Below are 19015 nucleotides of genomic sequence, written 5' to 3'. Positions count from 1 at the left end.
TTTTCACTGTCTCAAGTGGCACCCCGCGTTTAGTACTTTTAGTGCTTGAATCAGGAGAGGGTACCAACCCCAGTCACTCTGAAGTCCCTAGTGCCAACTGTTCATAAAAACACGCTGAGTAGTGTCCCTACTGCATCTTGCTGGAGAATATTATCCAATCTATGCAAGGGGCCAAGTGGCAAGAGGAGTCAGGAAAAGAATCACTTTTTAGAGGGCCTGTAGAAGCAGCTTTCTTCCCCAGAGTGCTGGATGGGTCAGGGGACAGCTCATGGAAATATATAGTGCTTTTCCCTTCTCAGGCACTGGTTCAAATTGGGACTAGGTTAGTAGTGACAATTCTAGTCTATAGGCAGTTTGGTGCTTTATGTGAAATAAGCTGATCGCCTTCAGTTATGTTTTTTAGTAGGCAACCATCCCAAATGACACTAATTCACACTCTTGGGCGCAGTCTTAATAGAGTAGCCGAGGATTTAATTGGCTTTCAAAGTGAACTGCTTTCAGCCTCTACTGCTGGTATCCCCAGTATAAGTTGATGCACAGTAATGTGGGCTAGATCCATTCAGGCTTCTGCAGGTCTAATACCTGAGGGAGGGCACTAATAAATTATCCAAGGGACAGTGGTGCAAAAATGCTGCAACTGGCTTATGGCAGGGTGGACGTAGAGGGCTAGCGTGGGCTAAAAGGTGAGTGCTGCTGGTCAGTGGGAGTATGTGATCGTGACAGAAATCAGGGAGGGTGCTGATGTCAGCGGTACACCCTGGCATAGGCCTGGATCTTAAAGCTATTTAGGTGGCTAACTGCCATTGATTTCAATGGGTGTTAGATAGCTAAATACATTTGAGGATCTGGGCCACAGTTCCCCTGGCAGGAAGCTGCTGGTTGCCTTCACTGTGCTAGAAGGAGGAACTCAAGGAGGTTAGTCGCTAGAAGGAGGAACTCACTGAGGTGAGTTCTTGGGACTTACCTATCAGAGAAAGGTGTAATTCATAGCTCCCTGTACTACATTAAGTGAATCTGTCCCCTGGTATCTAACTTGTATAAGTTTTGCGAGCTCATGTTCAATCTCCCAATTTGAACCAGTGTCTTAAGAGTTGAAAACTACTATGCATTTTCATTAGGTGTGCCCTGACCCATGTCCTAGGTAGCTAAACGACGCTTAGGAAATTTTCTCTGACACAGAAGCTTAAATGAACATACCATAAGGCAGCAAGGCTAAGAAAATGACTTGTTATGGTCATTCCTCTTGTTAAAGTTTACTTAAAATACTGAGCACAATGGCATCCCTCATTTCAGAATTCAGATACTTATAGCACAGCATTTCTAAAACTGGGGTGCGTGGACCCCTGGGCTGTGGCTTCTAGGTGGGGGGGCAGAGGGGTCTCTGCACACTGCCCCTGCCCACAGGCACCCCCCACCCCCGCCGCAACTCCCATTGGCCACAGTTCCTGGCCAATGGGAGCTGCAGAATCGACACTCAGGGCGGGGGCAGCACGCCCCCCTGCACCTCCCCCCCACCTAGGAGCCACAGCCAGAGGAATGTGCCGGTTGCTTTCGGGAGCATCCTGAGGTAAGCTCCTCACCCTCTCCCACAACCCAACCCCCCTGCCCCAGCCCAGAGCCTGCACCCAAACTCCCTCCCAGAGCCCATGTCCCCTCCTGAACTCAAACCCCTTCCCCAGCCTGGTGAAAGTGAGTGAGGGTGGAGGAGAGGGAGCGACAGAGGGGGGGCAATGGAGTGAGCAGGGGTGGGGCCTCGGAGAAGGGGCAGGGTTGGGGCACCAGGGAAGGAGTGCGGAAGGGGCCAGGCAAGGGCTGGTGCGGGCGGTTGGTGGTCCCTGAAAAATTTTTAATCAAAATGTGGGTCCTTGGGTTGCTAAAGTTTAACAACCGCTTAATATAGCCAATATTTATAGCTGAAGGCAATTACTCAATCAGTTCTGGATGGGATGAAGGAGGGGTCTTGTGATTAAGGCACAGGACAGGGGGTGAGGAGGTGCTGGCTAACTATGTCCCAGACTTTCTGTGTGTCCTTGAGCAAATCATTTACTTCCTTTGTGTCTCATCTTTTCTATCTGTAAAATGGGGATATTAATACTTAACTTTCCTAACTTGCAGTGGTGTTATGAGGGTAGCCTCTTTAATGTTTGTGGGCAGACTGAGGTCCTTGGTCTGAAGGTGCTGTAGAAATTCTTATTTACTTTGTTCTTCTAAGAAGATTCCCTTTATGGATGTGATATCATAGCTGTTCTTTAAAAAAAGAAGTTAAAGTGAGAAATGGTAATTGCGGGCAGAGCTGATAGCACTGCCTCTAGTTGTTTGCATAACACTTTCCACTACAGTAAAACCCCTATTTTATTAATTAACTGGGAATTGAGGTGTTCATAAAATTAAACATCTCAAAATTACAGTATGTGCCACGTGTAAGTTAATTTAATATAATGATAATGTGTATATTTCTTACCATTCAATGCATACAGTGTGCCTATTACAATCTTGCTAATGGACTGCACTACATCAAACAGTACTATACATACATACCGTGCTGTTAGTGTCCCTGTAGTCATTGGTGAAATAAATTACTGAAGGTCAGTAATAATATGTTTATTAATTATTAATAATTTTATTATAATAATTTAAATTATTATTAAAATATTATTATAATAATTTTATTACATTTATTTTTCCAGTATAATTAAGATCGCGCTTAGGTCCTGTTCAAGATATGGCAGACTCCCTAGAATCTCTTGCAGTTCTGCCTAGAATCATCACAGCACTGTACTCTGTGGTCCCAGCCTGATATGCTCCTCCCTCCTCCAGTCCCACTCCCAGCACACCCACAATGGCAGGGCTTGTCAGAGGGTCCTCAGAGAAGGCAGACTTATGCCTGCTTTCTTTAGATCTTACTGGGAAATCCTCCCCAGCAAGTCCTGGGGTTTGAGGGCCCCTTTACACTGCTCTGACTCTTTTAGTAAAGGGGCCAGAGCAGGGGTGAGAATCTCACTCTGAGCCTTCATCTGTTTTGTTAAGCAGCATGCATATCTATGATGTTATATAAATAATATGGTCATGTAGCACAAACGAGCTTAAAAACAATGACACTACCAACAGGAATGCTATAAACAAGTCATGGTAAGGAACAGTGGTCTGGACTGGTGATTGACTGATATTATAGCCATAATAGCACCGTGAGTCAGGGAAAATATTGTTGGATTGTATTACATTGCTTTGAGGGAATCAATTATAAATTACATTGCAGTTCTCTAAAATCCACTGCTGTGGATTAGATTGTCAGAGACAAAATTGCCAGAGTTAAATTTCCTTTTTGAGTCTTTGTTTGAGGACATTCATTTATCCATGGGTAGAGGAAGAGGCAATTCCAAGTGTCTGCAAATAGGTTGGGTGTTTGATGGAGGTATAGTCCCTGCTCATCTGAAAATACCTGGTGCTTTCTACTTGCAGTATTTTCATTCATCATCATTAGCAGAAAAGAGGTGGAACACCTTTGCTTGTGCAGGGTTGTCAACCTAAACAATCTGACTGAAAATATAAAAAACAGACATCAAATTTATAAATAACTAATTGAAACACATTGCAAATTCTGCCTCATAAAAATGAGCTGCATGTAATAAACACCAAACTAGGAGATATCCCTTTTCCAGCATTATTTACTCCTCCTTTAGTCAAAATTCAAGAGGATTTCTGCCAGAGAGGAGAATGTTATCAGTGGTTCACAGTCATGCTGGAAGGGTATAATGAGTGGGGTCCCACAGAGATCAGTTCAGGGTCTGGTTCTGTTCAATATCTTCATCAATGATTTAGATAATGGCATAGAGAGTACACTTATAAAGTTTGTGGACGATACCAAGCTGGGAGGGGTTGCAAGTGCTTTGGAGGATAGGATTAAAATTCAAAACGATCTGGAAAACTGGAGAAATGGTTTGAAGTAAATGGGCTGAAATTCAAAAGACAAATTCAAAGTACTCCACTTAGGAAGGAATAATTAGTTGCACACATACAAAATGGGAAATGACTGCCTAGGAAGGAGTACTGCGGAATGGGATCTGGGGGGTCATAGTGGACCACAAGCTAAATATGAGTCAACAGTGTAACGCTGTTGCCAAAAAAGCAAACATCCTTCTGGGATGTATTAGCAGGAGTGTTGTAAGCAAGATGCAAGAAGTAATTCTTCTGCTCTACTCTGCGCTGATTAGGCCTCAACTGGAGTATTGTGTCCAGTTCTGAGTGCCACATTTCAAGAAGGATGTGGACAAATTGGAGAGAGTCCAGAGAAGAGCAACAAAAATGATTAAAGGTCTAGAAAACATGACCTATGAAGGAAGATTGAAAAAATTGGGTTTGTTTAATCTGGAGAAGAGAAGACTGAGAGGGGACATAACCGTTTTCAAGTATGTAAAAGGTTGTTCCAAGGAAGAGGAAGAAAAATTGTTTTTCTTAACCTCTGATGATAGGACAAGAAGCAATGGGCTTAAATTGCAGCAAGGGAGGTTTAGGTTGGACATTAGGAAAAACTTCCTAGCTGGGTAAGCTCTGGAATAAATTGCCTAGGGAGGTGGTGGAATCTCCATCGTTGAAGATGTTTAAGAGCAGATTGGACAAACACCTGTCAGGGATGATCTAGATAATACTTAGTTCTGCCATGAGTGCAGGGGACTGGACTAGATGACCCCTTGAGGTTCCTTCCAGTTCTATGATTCTATGTTGAACGGGACCATAAGCAAGTGAGACTTGTGGCAGCTGTGCCAATATCCGTTCGGTGCACAGACAGGTAATGAAGTCCCAAGTAATTACCAAAGATGTTGAAGGTAACACAAACCACGCATAACGTCTAAAGATATAAAGAAGAGTGAAGTGTACATGATTAAGAATACCAAGCAGACCAGGGATCCCCAACTAGCTAAACAATTTTACAGTTCACTTGTTAGTTCACCAGCTTTTACATCCTGGGCCTGATTCACCGCTGCATTTCTTCCAGTTCTGCACTAGTGTAACTCCAAGTCAGGCCCATTGTCCATCAGTATTAAAATGTACTAGAGCATTTGTTTTAGGTTTACTGCTTTCACCATTTCCAAGTGCACAGTGATTCCAGCCCAGCACTCACTTTTTAAATGAACAATAGACAGATTTTAATAATTCCCAGCTCAGTTTTTGCCAGACTATTGGTAAAAAGAATGAATGCTTAGATAAAATGAAACTTCATGGGCTGTCCATCTGTTGGACCAGGAGATTTTCCTGTCACCTGGAGCATGGGACCGGAACCTCAGACTGAGGGCACCCCTTTGCTTCCCATTGCTGGGAGACCATTGGACAGGCTGCTGTGTAGAAACCTTGGTGCTTTCATTCTCCTTATTTACAAGCACAGAATGGCACAAGAGTTGATGGTGTCTTGTGCTGTCTAGTATGGCTGTGCCACTAACGGTTCCTTTTTTTTATTGAGTTTCTTCTTTATGTTGTATCAATTGTTTTCATTTTGGGTGGAGTTAAAAAGTCTACAGAGTTCTGAATTGTAAATGTTTTTTCGTTACATATACTACTAGTCAATGGGTTGCAGATGCTCAACACTTCTCAAAAATAGGCCATTTTTATTTAGATGCCTAAATATAGATTAAAGAGCCATCCAGATTGGAAAGTTTGGGCTCAGTCCCTGCTCAGTAGAGAAATCTAAATTCATCATGACACAACAAGTGAGGTTCATATACAGATAAGCAGTAGGAGGAACGGGAGAGGGATGATGCGGTGACAATAAGATCACCTGTTAGCCCATGTATGCATCTTGATGGTGTCTGTTCCTTTACTGGGTCCTTTCCTCCCACTCATTTCTCATAGGCAAGACAGCAGAGGGTGAGTTTTAGGAGGTATTTGAATGCAGCAAGAGAGGTGGTCTGGTGAACAGGTTTGAAGAGCATATTCTAATTCAGAGTTTAGAGAAATGGTTAGGGTGATGGAGAAGTACTATCCTGTTGTAGCCTTTGCATATCTGCTCAGTCTTCAGAGCTGTCTGTCCAGCATATTTCATGAGCATTAAAGTCACTTTAAAATATTAAACGCCAACTGCCTTGAGGAAACTGGTGCACCCCCATTAAAATTGAGTTTCTAATACTGTTAGTAATTACATTGAATACTATTCTACCAGCCACAAATAATTGGATTTGGATTACTGTAGAGTGCAATCTGCATCTTGGGGAGATAAAATGTATAAGCCCTCCCTAGCAGCAAATGTCGGGATTAGGGGATTTTCTCCTTAACCAAAAGGATGGGAAAGCTGTTGTGTGAGCGCTGATGTACAATCCCAAAAATGTGCTATTAAAAATATTCTTCACATATTAAATGTGATTGGAAGTGTTTTAAAAAATGGAGAGCAATTGTAGAGTTATGTGCTGCATTTCTCAAATATGAGGTGGCACTTTGTTCTTCCATTGTTTATTACACCCTCTTTTTCAAGCTAAATAATATTTCACTCCGTACGGACCTACAGTTCTTCTTATCCTAAAGAATGGGAAAAAAAACCTGGGAAAACTCCAGGCTTACCATGTATTTAAAAGATCTGACTTACTTGAGCAGTTTGGGTCTGAAGCTTGTGGATCATTACCACTTTGACCATGAAATGTTTCCTCTCCAGCCAGAGATGCCTCTTTTCTCAGAAGACAGTGGGTGTGAAACGATGGGTAGCATGTGAATAGGGTCTACATATGCCACTGCAGTTTACGAAGTAGCTACTGCTACACTGGCTGTGCTGCTTGCACACTAGAAATATACACAAGCAAGCTGTTTTAGGGAACGCACAAAGACTAATCCGAAGCTGCAGTGGGCCCTTGAAAGCAGCATCAAGTCTAATATTTGAATTCAGATATGTATTTTTTTAATCCATCAATCCAGAGAATTTGCTTCATTAGTCCTTATGCAATTTTTCAAATTTCTCCAGTGTTTACAGCATCTACAATTAAAAGTCTGATTTTATTTCAAAATATGACATTAAGAATGACTTCATGCGTGATCTTTAATTCACCTCTTCTGGCCTTGTTCTTAAACAACTGCTCAGAGCTGTTACAAATTGACTCCACCCTGGTGCTGGTAGGAGCTGTATTTATTTTGATGTGTTTATCCTTTTTTTTTTTTTTTTTTTGGGTCATGCCCACAAACTTTGAAGATATTCCATATGGGCCTTATGTCATCTACACCATGATGTAAACCAGGAGTATCTCTGCTGAAATCAGCGGAGTTACACTCCTGTGAAGTGTAAGTGAGATCACTGATCAAGCCCTTTAAATATTTACTCTGCCGCTTTATAAAATATGAAAAGTAGCAATAACACAGAGAATTATATTTTCTTATTTTTCATGACCTAGATTACGTGGAAGGCAGAGTTGTCCCAATTATTTAAAATTTCTGTTAGCACTTAAAGCAATTTTAATATGTCAGCTCAGATGGAAAATAGGGGTTTCATCCTGCTGCTTTTGAGGATAGTGGTTGCTTTGTAACTCATTTAAATGAGAGCAGGGACAGGCTCTAAGTTATTAAATTACATGTACACTGTTGCCAGGTTACCATCAGTCAATTTGCATTTACCTAGCAGAGTTATTAAGCTTAATTGTAAAAAAGGACTATGGGGTGTTTTTAGCTCAACATGCACATGAACTGCCATTAAAGTAAGTGGTCTTCACAGAGTGGAAAAAATATTTTGCTGGCTAGAGAAACTTCAGGAAACATCTAGTGTGTGTGAGGGTCTGAGGAACACAGCAGTGAGAGAGTATTAACTCCAGTATTATTTTGTACGATACAAACAGTGGAATGCAAGACCATCACACACCAAAAATGCAGACAATAATAGCAACTGAGACCGACAGATGATGCTTTAAGGGTGCTAGAAAGTTTTTTTCCCCCATGAGCTTAAAATAACTGTGGGGCTCATTAGAGGTGGAGCCATGAGTGAGCTAGGCAGGTCAGCCAACACAGAGCCAATACAAACTTTATAGAAGTCCACGCCACATCAGTTCTTCTCATGCTTCTTTTGTTTTTGACCTATGCCTGCCTTTTCTGTTTGAGACATTATGGAAGCAATGGGGCAATTGGTATGAGAGTAGCTTGTTGAATTCACAAGTGCAACATTAAGTCAATAGGCCAAATGAATTTGTCTTGTGGGGGTACTGCTCCACAGATGTCCATCAAGTGGTGCTCACTTGTACCATTGGTTAACTTGCTCAATGTATCTACTGGCTTGAAATTTCTACAAGAATCTGTACACTATAGATATTTAGAATCATACAAGTTAGAGATGAGAGAGACCTTTTACGAATTCCAGTCCATCTCTATCTTCCTGTCAATGCAAAATTGCTCCTTAGACTACACATACTAATGTTTTATCCAGTCTAGTTCTAAATGTCCCAAGCATTGGGGATTCTCCACTTTCCTTGGGAGAGTATTCCATAGCCAAATACACCTCTACCCCAATATAACGCGACCTGATATAACATGAATTTGGATATAATGCGGTAAAGCAGCGCTCTGGGGGATCGGGGCTGCACACTCTGGTGGATCAAAGCAAGTTAGATACAATGCAATTTCACCTATAACGCGGTAAGATTTTTTTGGCTCCCGAGGACAGCGTTATATGGACACAGAGATGTATGTCTCACCATCAGGATACTTTCCCTGATATTCAGCCTACATTTTCCTGTTCTTTGTTTCATCCCATTATGCCTAGTTATAGCCATAGATACTGTATAACACCAAATAATTCTTCCTCTTCGGTACTTACTCCTTGACAGCTGCCCTTCACCCAGTTATTGATCTTGGCAAGGCCTATAGACTGTTTGGAGATGATGCTGTTTTCACTTAACGTGAAGGTGGTTTAGAGCTGTATGTTGTGGGACAGGATGAACTACAATTCAGCAGTCTCCCCTACCAGCTTCCCATAGAAGTTGGGCAGGATGAAGGAGAGGATCGAGCCCTGAGAACTTCCATAGCTGAAGGATCATAAAGATCTCTGGGTATGTCTACACTGCAATTTGACACCTGCAGCTGGCCTGTGCCAGCTGATTCAGGCTTGCAGGGCTCAGGCTATGGAGCTGTTTAATTGCGGTGTAAATGTTCCAGTTTGGACTGCACTGTGGGCTTTGTGACCCTCCCATCTCACCAGGTCCCAGGCTGCAGCCCAAGCCTGAACATCTACACTGCAATTAAATAGCCCCTTAACTTGAGTCCCATGAGCCCAAGTCAGCTGGCATGGGCCAGCTGCAGATTTTTAATTGCAGTGTAGACATACCCTCTGAGTGGAGTCAATTTCAGGGGTTACTGAAGTGCCTAAAATTAAGCATATCCATAAATGTTTGCAGGATCAGGGCCTGATTCTGTCATTCTTTAGAAAAGAAATAATAATAACTAGGGCTGTTGATTAATCACAGTTAACTCACGCGATTAACTCAAAAAAATTAATCATGGTTAATCACAGTTTTAATCATACTGTTAAACAATAGAATATCAATTGAAATTTAAATATTTTGGATGTTTTTCTACATTTTCATACATATTGTATTCTGTGATGTAATTGAAATCAAATTCTCGATTGCAAATATTTGCAAATATAAATAAAATATTATTTTTCAATTCACCTAATACACGTACTGTAGTGCAATCACTTTGTTGTGAAAGTGCAGCTTACAAATGTTAATTTTTTTTGTTACATAACTGCACTCAAAAACAAAACAATGTAAAACTTAAGAGCCTACAAGTCCACTCAGCCCTACTTCTTCTTCAGCCAATTGCTAAGACAAACAAATTTGTTTACATTTACAGTAGATAATGCTGCCCACTTCTTATTTACAGTGTCACCAGAAAGTGAGAATAGGCATTTCCATGGCACTTTTGTAGCCAATCACAAGATATTTACACGCCAGATATGCTAAACATTCGTATGACCCTTCATGCTTTGGCCACCATTCCAGAGGACATGCTTCCATGCTGATGATGCTAGTTAAAAAAATAATGCGTTAATTAAATTTGTGATTGAACTCCTTGGGGGAGAACTGTATGTCCCCTGCTCTGTTTTACCTGCATTCTGCCATATATTTCCTGTTATAACAGTCTCAGATGATGACCCAGCACATGTTGTTCATTTTAAGAACACTTTCACTGCGGATTTCACAAAATGCAAAGAAGGTACCAATGTGAGATTTTGAAAGATAGCTACAGCACTCGACCCAAGGTTTAAGAATCTGAAGTGCCTTCCAAAATCTGAGAGGGATGAGCATGCTTTCAAAAGCCTTAAAAGAGCAACACTCCAATGAGCAAAATACTTTGAATTGTTATTGAGCAGAACTCGTCATCAGCATGGACGCATGTTCCCTGGAATGGTATTTGAATCATGAAGGGACATATAAATCTTTAGCACATCTGCTACATAAATATCTTGTGATGCTGGCTACAACAGTGCCATGCGAAGGCCTGTTCTCATTTTCAAGTAACATTGTAAACAAGAAGTGGGCAGCATTATCTACTGCAAATGTAAACAAACTTGTTTGTCTGAGGAATTGGCTGAACAAGAAGTAGGACTGAGTGGACTTGCAGGCTCTAAGCTTTACATTGTTTTGTTTTTGAATGCACTTATTTTTGTACATAATTCTACATTTCTAAGTTCAACTTTCATGATAAAGAGATTGCACTACAGTGCTTGTATTACGTGATTTGAAAAATACTATTTCTTTTGTTTTTTTTACAGTGCAAGAACTTGTAATAAAAAATAAACATAAAGTGAACACTGTATACTTTGTATTCTGTGTTGTAATTGAAATCAATATATTTAAAAATGTAGAAAACATCAAAAATATTTAAATAAATGGTATTCTATTATTAACAGTGCAATTAATCACACTTTATTTTTTAAATCGCTTGCTAGCCCTAATAATAATCAAGTTATTCTGGAAAGATTTATCTTTTATGGCTCTGATCTAGCAAAATACTTAAACCTCGGCCTAACTTTAAGCATGTAAATTAAGCATATGAGTAGTCCCATTGAAATAAAGAGGGCTAACCATATTTAAAGTTAGGCATATCCATAAGTGGTTTGCTGCCTGTTGCTCATGGTTTGGTCACCAGACAGGGTCCCTTTTGTGCACCCATTCATTGAAGGAATGATCCCAGATTTTTAGTGTTTTTTGGTTTTTGTTTTTTCCTCTGAATTAGTAACTGTGATAGTTTTCAGGACTGCATTTGTGGTATAAATGCATCACAAATGATTCCAAATAAAATCACTATTACTCTGAACAGTATTTCCCTTCATTGTGTATTTAAATGAGTTATACAGAATCCTGAGGTAAATTTAATGGGAAATTTTATTTCTTTTCAATACAATATTGTATAATCTTATCACAGAAACAACTACATAACTGCTGTAATGTAAATTCAGATATTCAAAGTCTAAATATTTGCAGTAGAGGAAAATGGGGTGTTCAATGGAATTTTTCTATTTTTTCTGTTGTAGAATAGATCAGTGCGCATTTCTTTCACCAAAGGAACCTACTGAACAACTGCAGAATTTAAATGAGGTAAGTTTAACCAAAACTTTAACTGCATAAATGCAGTGTTGCTAAACTCACACTGTATTTGACATTTAACATAGAACCCTTGCTCCTGGAAGCATGTGATTACATAAGAATTTTGGCTTTCATTTAAAAAAAAAAAGTAAGTTTCTAGCTTTCATGTTGGCAGAGAAATATTTGAAAATGTCACCCAAGGGCGAACCCTAAGAGCTCAAACACCAGAAGGCAAATAAAAATAACCCCAATTTTTTCAAAGTCTCATGATTTTAAGCCAATCTTATGATTTCTAGTGTCTGAATCATGATTTCTAAGTGATTGGTGTTAGCAATACTGAGAGAGATCTTAAGTTGCTATAATTTTGTTTGGTCCTCACATCACAACTGAAATGCATTAGAACAGCACTTCCATTTTGTTTAAAAATTAAGGCTATATTAAGGAGTGGGAGGGGACAAAGTAGTCAGGAAACGCCACTAGGCAAGATGAAAAAAGATTGATGCATGAGGTGCATTTATTCAGTGATCAGAGGAGCAGATTGTGGGAGAGAGAAAAGGAAGAAACGAAAACAAAAGGAATTGCACATATTTCTGACTGTTGAAATAATAGTTAGTTTTAACGTGGATGTCAAAGAATATGACACAGAGAAGCTCTTTGTGTGACAGCAAGCTCATACTAAAAAGAAAAGGAGTACTTGTGGCACCTTAGAGACTAACAAATTAATTTGAGCAGCTCGTGAACGCTTATGCTCAGATAAATTTGTTAGTCTCTACGGTGCCACAAGCACTCCTTTCGTTTTTGCGGATACAGACTAACACGGCTGCTACTTTCAAGCTCCTACTGTGTATCAAACAATGGGCAGCCTTATGTCAAACTCAAACAATTGAGTCAACATATTGGAAGCCAAAATACAGGCTGTGCAATTGGCCTAGGTAATGGGTAACCTTACAAAGCCACTTCACAAATAAAGGCAATCTCATACTAGTGTAAAGGCCTGTTACACTCTGAAAAGTTCTGAACAAGAGACTTTATTTTATAAGGTGTAGGATAAGGCAGCAGAGACATAAAAGGGGAAGGAAGATGAGGGGAGGGGGTCACTTTCAGGCCATGGAAGAAGCTTGTTACCACAATGAGCCAGAGAACATCCATTCCTATTAATAGGGCCTTGACGTATATTAATAGAAAACCACCATCTGTCCTTTTAAAGAAATTCAGGTGTAATCAGTTCATTAGTCGGAGTCCTTTTCTGTGTGCTGATGTCACCATAGCTCAGATCAATATTAAAATTTATAATATAAATAAGAAGACACCATCAATGTCCAACCATTGGAAGAGAGGCATGTGGAAATGTCCTGTGGTAGTCTGGTGCCAGGATGTAAAGTGCGTGAGAAATTTACTTCAATAAATTGTTAGTTCTTCTGACAGCTCAGCTGCAGAAACCAGTGAAACTTCCACAATTAAAATATCAGAATTTAAAATTCATGCAGAACGTACTTCAAATGTTATGATAAACATGCAGTAAAGACAATAAATAAAAGCAATTAAAATATACTGTTAATATGGATCATGTTTACTTGTAATGGTAGAGGGATAGTCCACGGGAACATAATCAGAATTTCTATATTTCAGGACTGTTTCAGGACTAATGCAAACCCAAGTGGGCATGTGCCATACCAAGATAAATTCACTCCTTGGGTCATTGAGGGCATTCTGCCTCCTCACAGCTCACCCATGGCATGATACAAGCACAGTGCAGATCTGTGTGTGTCTTATTACTCCTGGTTTGTTCCACATAAAGGAAATTCTGCACTTAAAATGTCATAAGCCTCAAGACGCACAAACTGCCAAAACAGATACTGCAGCTCTCTATTGTTCTTTGCCGAGAATATGTATTGAAAACATTCTAATTTATTTTTAGCTGGAACTGTGATTTCAGATTAATAAGAGGGGCGGGATTTTTATATTGTTCTAATGCCACTTTTTATTTTCTTGCAATACAGAAATCAAACAAGTTGATACTAATCCAGTTCTTTTCTATATTAATTACTTTAAAGCAGTGGTTCTCAAACTTTTGTACTGGTGACCCCTTTTACATAGCAAGCCTCTGAGTGTGACCCCCCCCTTATCAATTAAAAACACTTTTACATATATTTAACACCATTATAAATGCAGGAGGCAAAGCGGGGTTTGATGTGGAGGCTGACAGCTCGTGACCCCCCCATGTAATAACCTTGAGACCCCCTGAGGGGTCCCGACTCCCAGTGTGAGGGATAATTCAGTGGTTTGAGCATTGGCCTGCTAAACCCAGGGTTGTGAGTTCAATCCTTGAGGGGGCCATTTGGAATCAGGGCAAAAATTGAGGATTGGTCCTGCTCTGAGCAGGGGGTTGGACTAGATCACCTCCTGAGGTCCATTCCAACCCTGGTATTCTATGATTCTATGAAAGGATTTTCAAGGTTGAAAGAGTGGTTTATCATGCTTTTTGCCCCAGACAATTTTACAAATCTGAAAAGTCCATCAATAATTAAACACAAATGTGCTATTTAAAAATAATCCAGATACAAGAGAATCCCCTACCTCTCGCACAGGCTGTATACTTGGGGAAGGGCAGAGCATGGCCATTTGGGGCCTATGGGGGTAATCGGTATGTGACAGGGAGGCCTGAAACGCCCCTGTCCAGAGAATACCAACTGGAGGTTCTGGTTATTTTCCAGTCTCCCCATTTGCCTTCTAAACTGAGAAAGGACAGACCAGATGAAGGGTTCATGCTCTGTCCCAGCTTTTGCTACCTCTCTTCCCTTCTTTTCCAGGTGTCTTTTCCCACGACTTTAAATTTGCCTGACTGGCTGCTTTGTGGCACTGGAGCTTTCTGGGTATCCAGTAACAATGAGGTTCACAGGGTTTAAGACTAACTTAATAATAATGGTGGATATTAGGGCGATTGATAGATCTTGCTCTTCAAAAACCAATATCTCTCTACTTTATTTTCCTAGGTACAGGGGGCAGGGGTCCAGAAACATATGTGATTTCTCTATGCTTCCATGACTGCTACGTGTGCAAATGGGCCAAGTTGTGTTGTGATGGTGGTGTTTTTTCAGTTCTGTGCTTGTTCTTAGTATCCCGAGAGTCCATTCTAGATGCAAGTGATCTTCTCTGTGAAATACGATAATTCCTTACAGTGAGAATTTCTGTAGCATATAAAAACATTTATGGTCCAGAAAGTTCTCAGGGGGGCGTGGCTTAGTGATCTCTGAGGCAGAGGAGAAGCAGGCTGTCTTAGCCTCCTTCACAGCAGTGCTTGAGGCTGTGTGTAGTTTAAGGGATTAATACTGATCCATCAAACTGTTTATGGTTTGGGATCTGTGTCTCAGATGCAGCCTGTCTTCCATTGTCCAACCCAGTGGTTTGGATCATCTGGGATGCTCAAGTGGACAGTTCGTACATCTGTTCAACCGGATGTTTGGGGAAGGATGTTTTCAATGGGGGACTCTTAATTTGCTCTTCAAAGGTATAGGGAAGAACTGAACCTGAGTTTGTTGAACTAGGTCATAGTATTTTCCCCGACTTTTCTTGAAGTGGCAGTTTGAGGGAAACATTAAAAGAGTCTTTGGTGGTGGTAGGGTTTTTTTGGAGTGGGGAAAGTCAAGGGTGATTTAATTTTTGATTGGTATTTTAACTAAAGAATATATAGAAGAGCTGTAATAGTTTGTACATGGAGCTAGAGGCTTTGGGCACATTTTTAGAAATGGGGGAAGAAGGGAAACTAAGATGTAAATAGACATGTCATACTAGGATAAAGTCACTTTTGTGTCACCGAAGTCCTTCTGCAACCTCACAGTTCCTCCATACCATAATATAATCAGAGTGCAGATCTCATTGTGTTTGATCATTGTCCGTAGGTTCCACATAGAAAGGAAATTACTACCTAGGAATGCCATCATATATCATTTCTATTTTCTGTCACCTTAATGCATTCTGAAAATTTCCTCATTTTTTAAAGTTATGAACTGTAATAATCTATTTTCAGTTTAATACAAGCAGTCAAGACATTTTTCTTTGATCTGGGTTAATGAAGCTTTTACTTTTTTCTTGTGACACTGCAATGGAATTAAATGGCACTCACTCCATTCTTTTGAATTGTTAATTGCTTTGAAAGGATGCTAAAGTTTGAATAAACTGCCTTCCAGAGGATATTAACTCCTTTCTCAAACTTGTAAAGCACAAACTCTTATTAAGGTGACCCTACAGTGAGCTTTCCAAAATATGTTTGAAGTAAAGATCTATATTCATGCAGATTTTCTCATAAATATTCTTCTTCTGACTTTAAGAAAGTTGAAAAAGGCATAACTTTAAATGTTACGATGTGTTCTTTCAAGGAGCTTGTGTTAGACATTCATGTCACACTGTATGGAGCCAGATTCTTATTTCATTGACACTGAAGTAAATCAGGAATAGTTGCACTGAAGTCTGTGGTGTTGCACTAGCATAGAACCATATGAGGTCAGAATCAGGTCCTAAGTATTAGCCTCAGCTGGTGTAAATCAATGTTGCTTAATTGTCTTAAGTGGAGGTGACTCTCAGTTTATAATCTTACCAAAATACTGTTAGGGTTGGTGAGCACGCTTTGTGACTTAACTTTTCTTTGTAGCTGTATAAAACTGCATCTAATTTTTTGTTTGCTTCTCTGACCAACCTCCTTCCCTTAGTAGCCTGGACAAAAACCTGGCAAATAGTCAGTCAGTCCTCTAGGAACTGGCCATTTTCCTAAGGGTTAGTGAAAGAGAGAATTTTAACTAACAAGCTATGTCTCCTTGTCCATGATCTCATGTAGGTCTCTAATCAATGCAAATTTTGATATCTCAGCTTCTATTTCTGAATCCTCAATGATTTCTGTAGCTTTCTGAATGTGTTCTACAACTCTAAAGCTAGTCCACTTTTTAATGGTCAGACAACTGGCGGGGGAGGTCCATTTTGGTGGAGGCTGTACATTTATAGGTAGAAATAAAATGTTCTTTTTGGCACATGAGGTCCACCATGGGGACTTATTGGCTATGCCTAGCAATGGCCACCTTTCACACTGGGAGAGAAAAGAAAAGGAGTGAGGGCTTGGAAGCTGGGCTCAGGAGGAGGACTCCATATCGGAATGCTGCATTGATGGTACACCCATATCTCTAGGATAGTGACCTGTAGAAGTGTGAGCAGAATATCAGGGGCTGGCCTAGTATACCTCTTCCAAGCTCCACTCAAGCTAGCGCGTTAAAATAGCAGTGTGGGCATTGTGGTATGGGCAGTGGCAAGGGCTAGCCACCTGGGCTCAGACCCAGATGGTCAGGCATGATTGTACACAGACAGCTAACTAGTGCCACCTCTGCTGCAAATTTATTGCTGCTATTTTTAGCACACTAGCTTGAGCAGACTGCCCAGTTTGGTGGTGGTAAGGGCAGATAGTTAGGCTGATGGGATATTTCAGTCTCTGCAGCACTCTGTTAACATTACACTAACCAGAATTATATATGCTGATATCCCTGTAACAAGTCGTTATCCAGGGCATATTCAGGAAATTATATAAGTGTATTTGTTGTTAATTATTTTTAGTCTTTCCCCAGTCAGTGAAAATCCACCATCCACCCACCTTCCACAGATGGTGAAAAATATAATTTATAGCAGCTGAATACAAACCAGCTGGTAAATTACAGCATAAGCGTTTCTAAAATACAATGTTAGGCATTGTAGTCTGTGTGAGTGCTTTTATATTGGAGATTACCGTAAGTGCTATGGGTAATTTAAAAAAAAATTAATAGGACGATTCTAAATTAAGGAGTATAATTTCCCCTTGTTATGGAAATAAGTTGTTTACATTCTCCTGGCCAACCATATTTACCTCTGCCTTCACCCTCAGTATTAGGCAAGTTGGAGACACTAAGTAGGTCTCCCTTGTATGCCTTTGTCATCAGGGAGAAGCACAAGGGGAAATTCAGTGATAGGATCAGACCCTCCATTAGCCTGCACTTTTTGCAGTCATTTACACCTGTGCCAATGGTAAAACACTACCATTGTGAATTGGTATTATTTTCCATTCACTTTGCACCTGTGTAACTGAGCATGAAGTTCAAGGGAGTGGAGAATCAGGCCCATAGCCTCTCCCAAACTCTTACTGGCTGATTGACACATGTGGAATGCCTAACTAAGCCACCATGGCCACTGAAGAAAGGCTATTGCCCACTAAAACTCATGATCTGCACCATTGGTTGTGGCTGTTTTCAGCTGGAGGGGGCCCTAAGGCAGAATCACTTAGCAAGACAACTGGTAGCAGATCGTTTTAAAAAAGGTTTTCTTTAATATAATTAGCCACCTTGTTGTTTCCAAACATTATTCAGTGGGGGTGAAATTCAGCAGCCCTGGTGTGGAGGGCTAGCAAAATACTCTCTCCACCACCACTTAAAATGCACACAGGGCTGCACAGGGGATGATCACACAAGGTGCATCTCCTATGCACTGCAGAAAGGCTCTCCACTCTGGTGCCATGTAGGCTGATGAGGCTTTGGTGAGAGATACTGAGACAACTGCAGGTATGATCAGAAGCAGCCAAAGCAGGGACTGCAGTACTGGAGGGGTAGGTAGAGTGGAGCCCAGCTGGGCAGCTCGTCCTCCTGACACCCCTTGAATCCAGAACTGTGCATGGGAGACCCCACATACATTCACTCTGGAAACTCTAGGACCCATGTGTTGTCTCCCTTTCCACCTGTCACATGGACTTGGGAGAAAGCTGCAGAGAGGCAGCAGCCTGAGATGCCCGCTGGTAGGTGCAGAAACAGCCAAAGCAAGGAACTTCAGATGTTTAAAGAACTTTATACGGTTTTGACTGGGCTTTCTCTACCGTGTGCTGATTGGCTGTTTTCTCTAACACAGCCTTCCTCACAGTCTTTTCAACCTCTGCATCACCCCACACCTGCCTGTCTTACCCTCTTTTCCCTTGTCCTGTGCCCTCACCCCCTCTTTCTTTCAATGTCCCCCTTCCTTTTCTTTCCAATTAGTTTAGCCCCTCCAAAGCATACCCACCTAAAGGAAAAAAATATGAAACTAACATGATGTTTGCCACCATCACATTGTTCACTCTGCTTGTGTATTCTACCCCTACCCCCACCCTGTGTCTGTCTATTTAGATTATAAGCTCTTCAGGACATGGATGGTCTTTTAGTTCTGTGTGTACAGCACCTAGCACAGTGGGGTTCTGATCACAACTGGGGCTCTTGGGTGATAGGATAATGTAAATAATAAGTGGGCTGCATCTATGCAGATCATGTAGCCCTAACACTTCATGGAAGTGGCACAGGAAGAGCTGTATCTACTATTTCAGACCATAGAAATCATATAAAATATATAATTTTTGAATGAATAGTGATGAAATTTAAGTAATTAATTCTGAATTAATGTCTTGCTCTTGCAAGCACTGTTACTGGATGCTTAAT

At 40.7% G+C, this 19015-nt stretch overlaps 1 protein-coding gene across 1 annotated transcript in view; it reads left to right on the top strand.

Moving 5' to 3' along the window:
- Positions 1-19015, top strand: part of FAM13C (family with sequence similarity 13 member C) — a 205485-nt gene that overhangs the window by 134218 nt on the left and 52252 nt on the right. The window contains exon 11 of the mRNA XM_084633927.1: positions 11495-11558. Coding sequence (XP_084490053.1) covers positions 11495-11558 — 64 coding nt within the window. The remainder of the gene's footprint in view (positions 1-11494; positions 11559-19015) is intronic.

Source organism: Lepidochelys olivacea, assembly GCF_965140295.1.
Source record: "Lepidochelys olivacea isolate rLepOli2 genome assembly, chromosome: 7".
NCBI classification, from domain to species: domain Eukaryota; kingdom Metazoa; phylum Chordata; order Testudines; family Cheloniidae; genus Lepidochelys; species Lepidochelys olivacea.
This window is presented reverse-complemented; position numbering and strand designations above follow the sequence as displayed.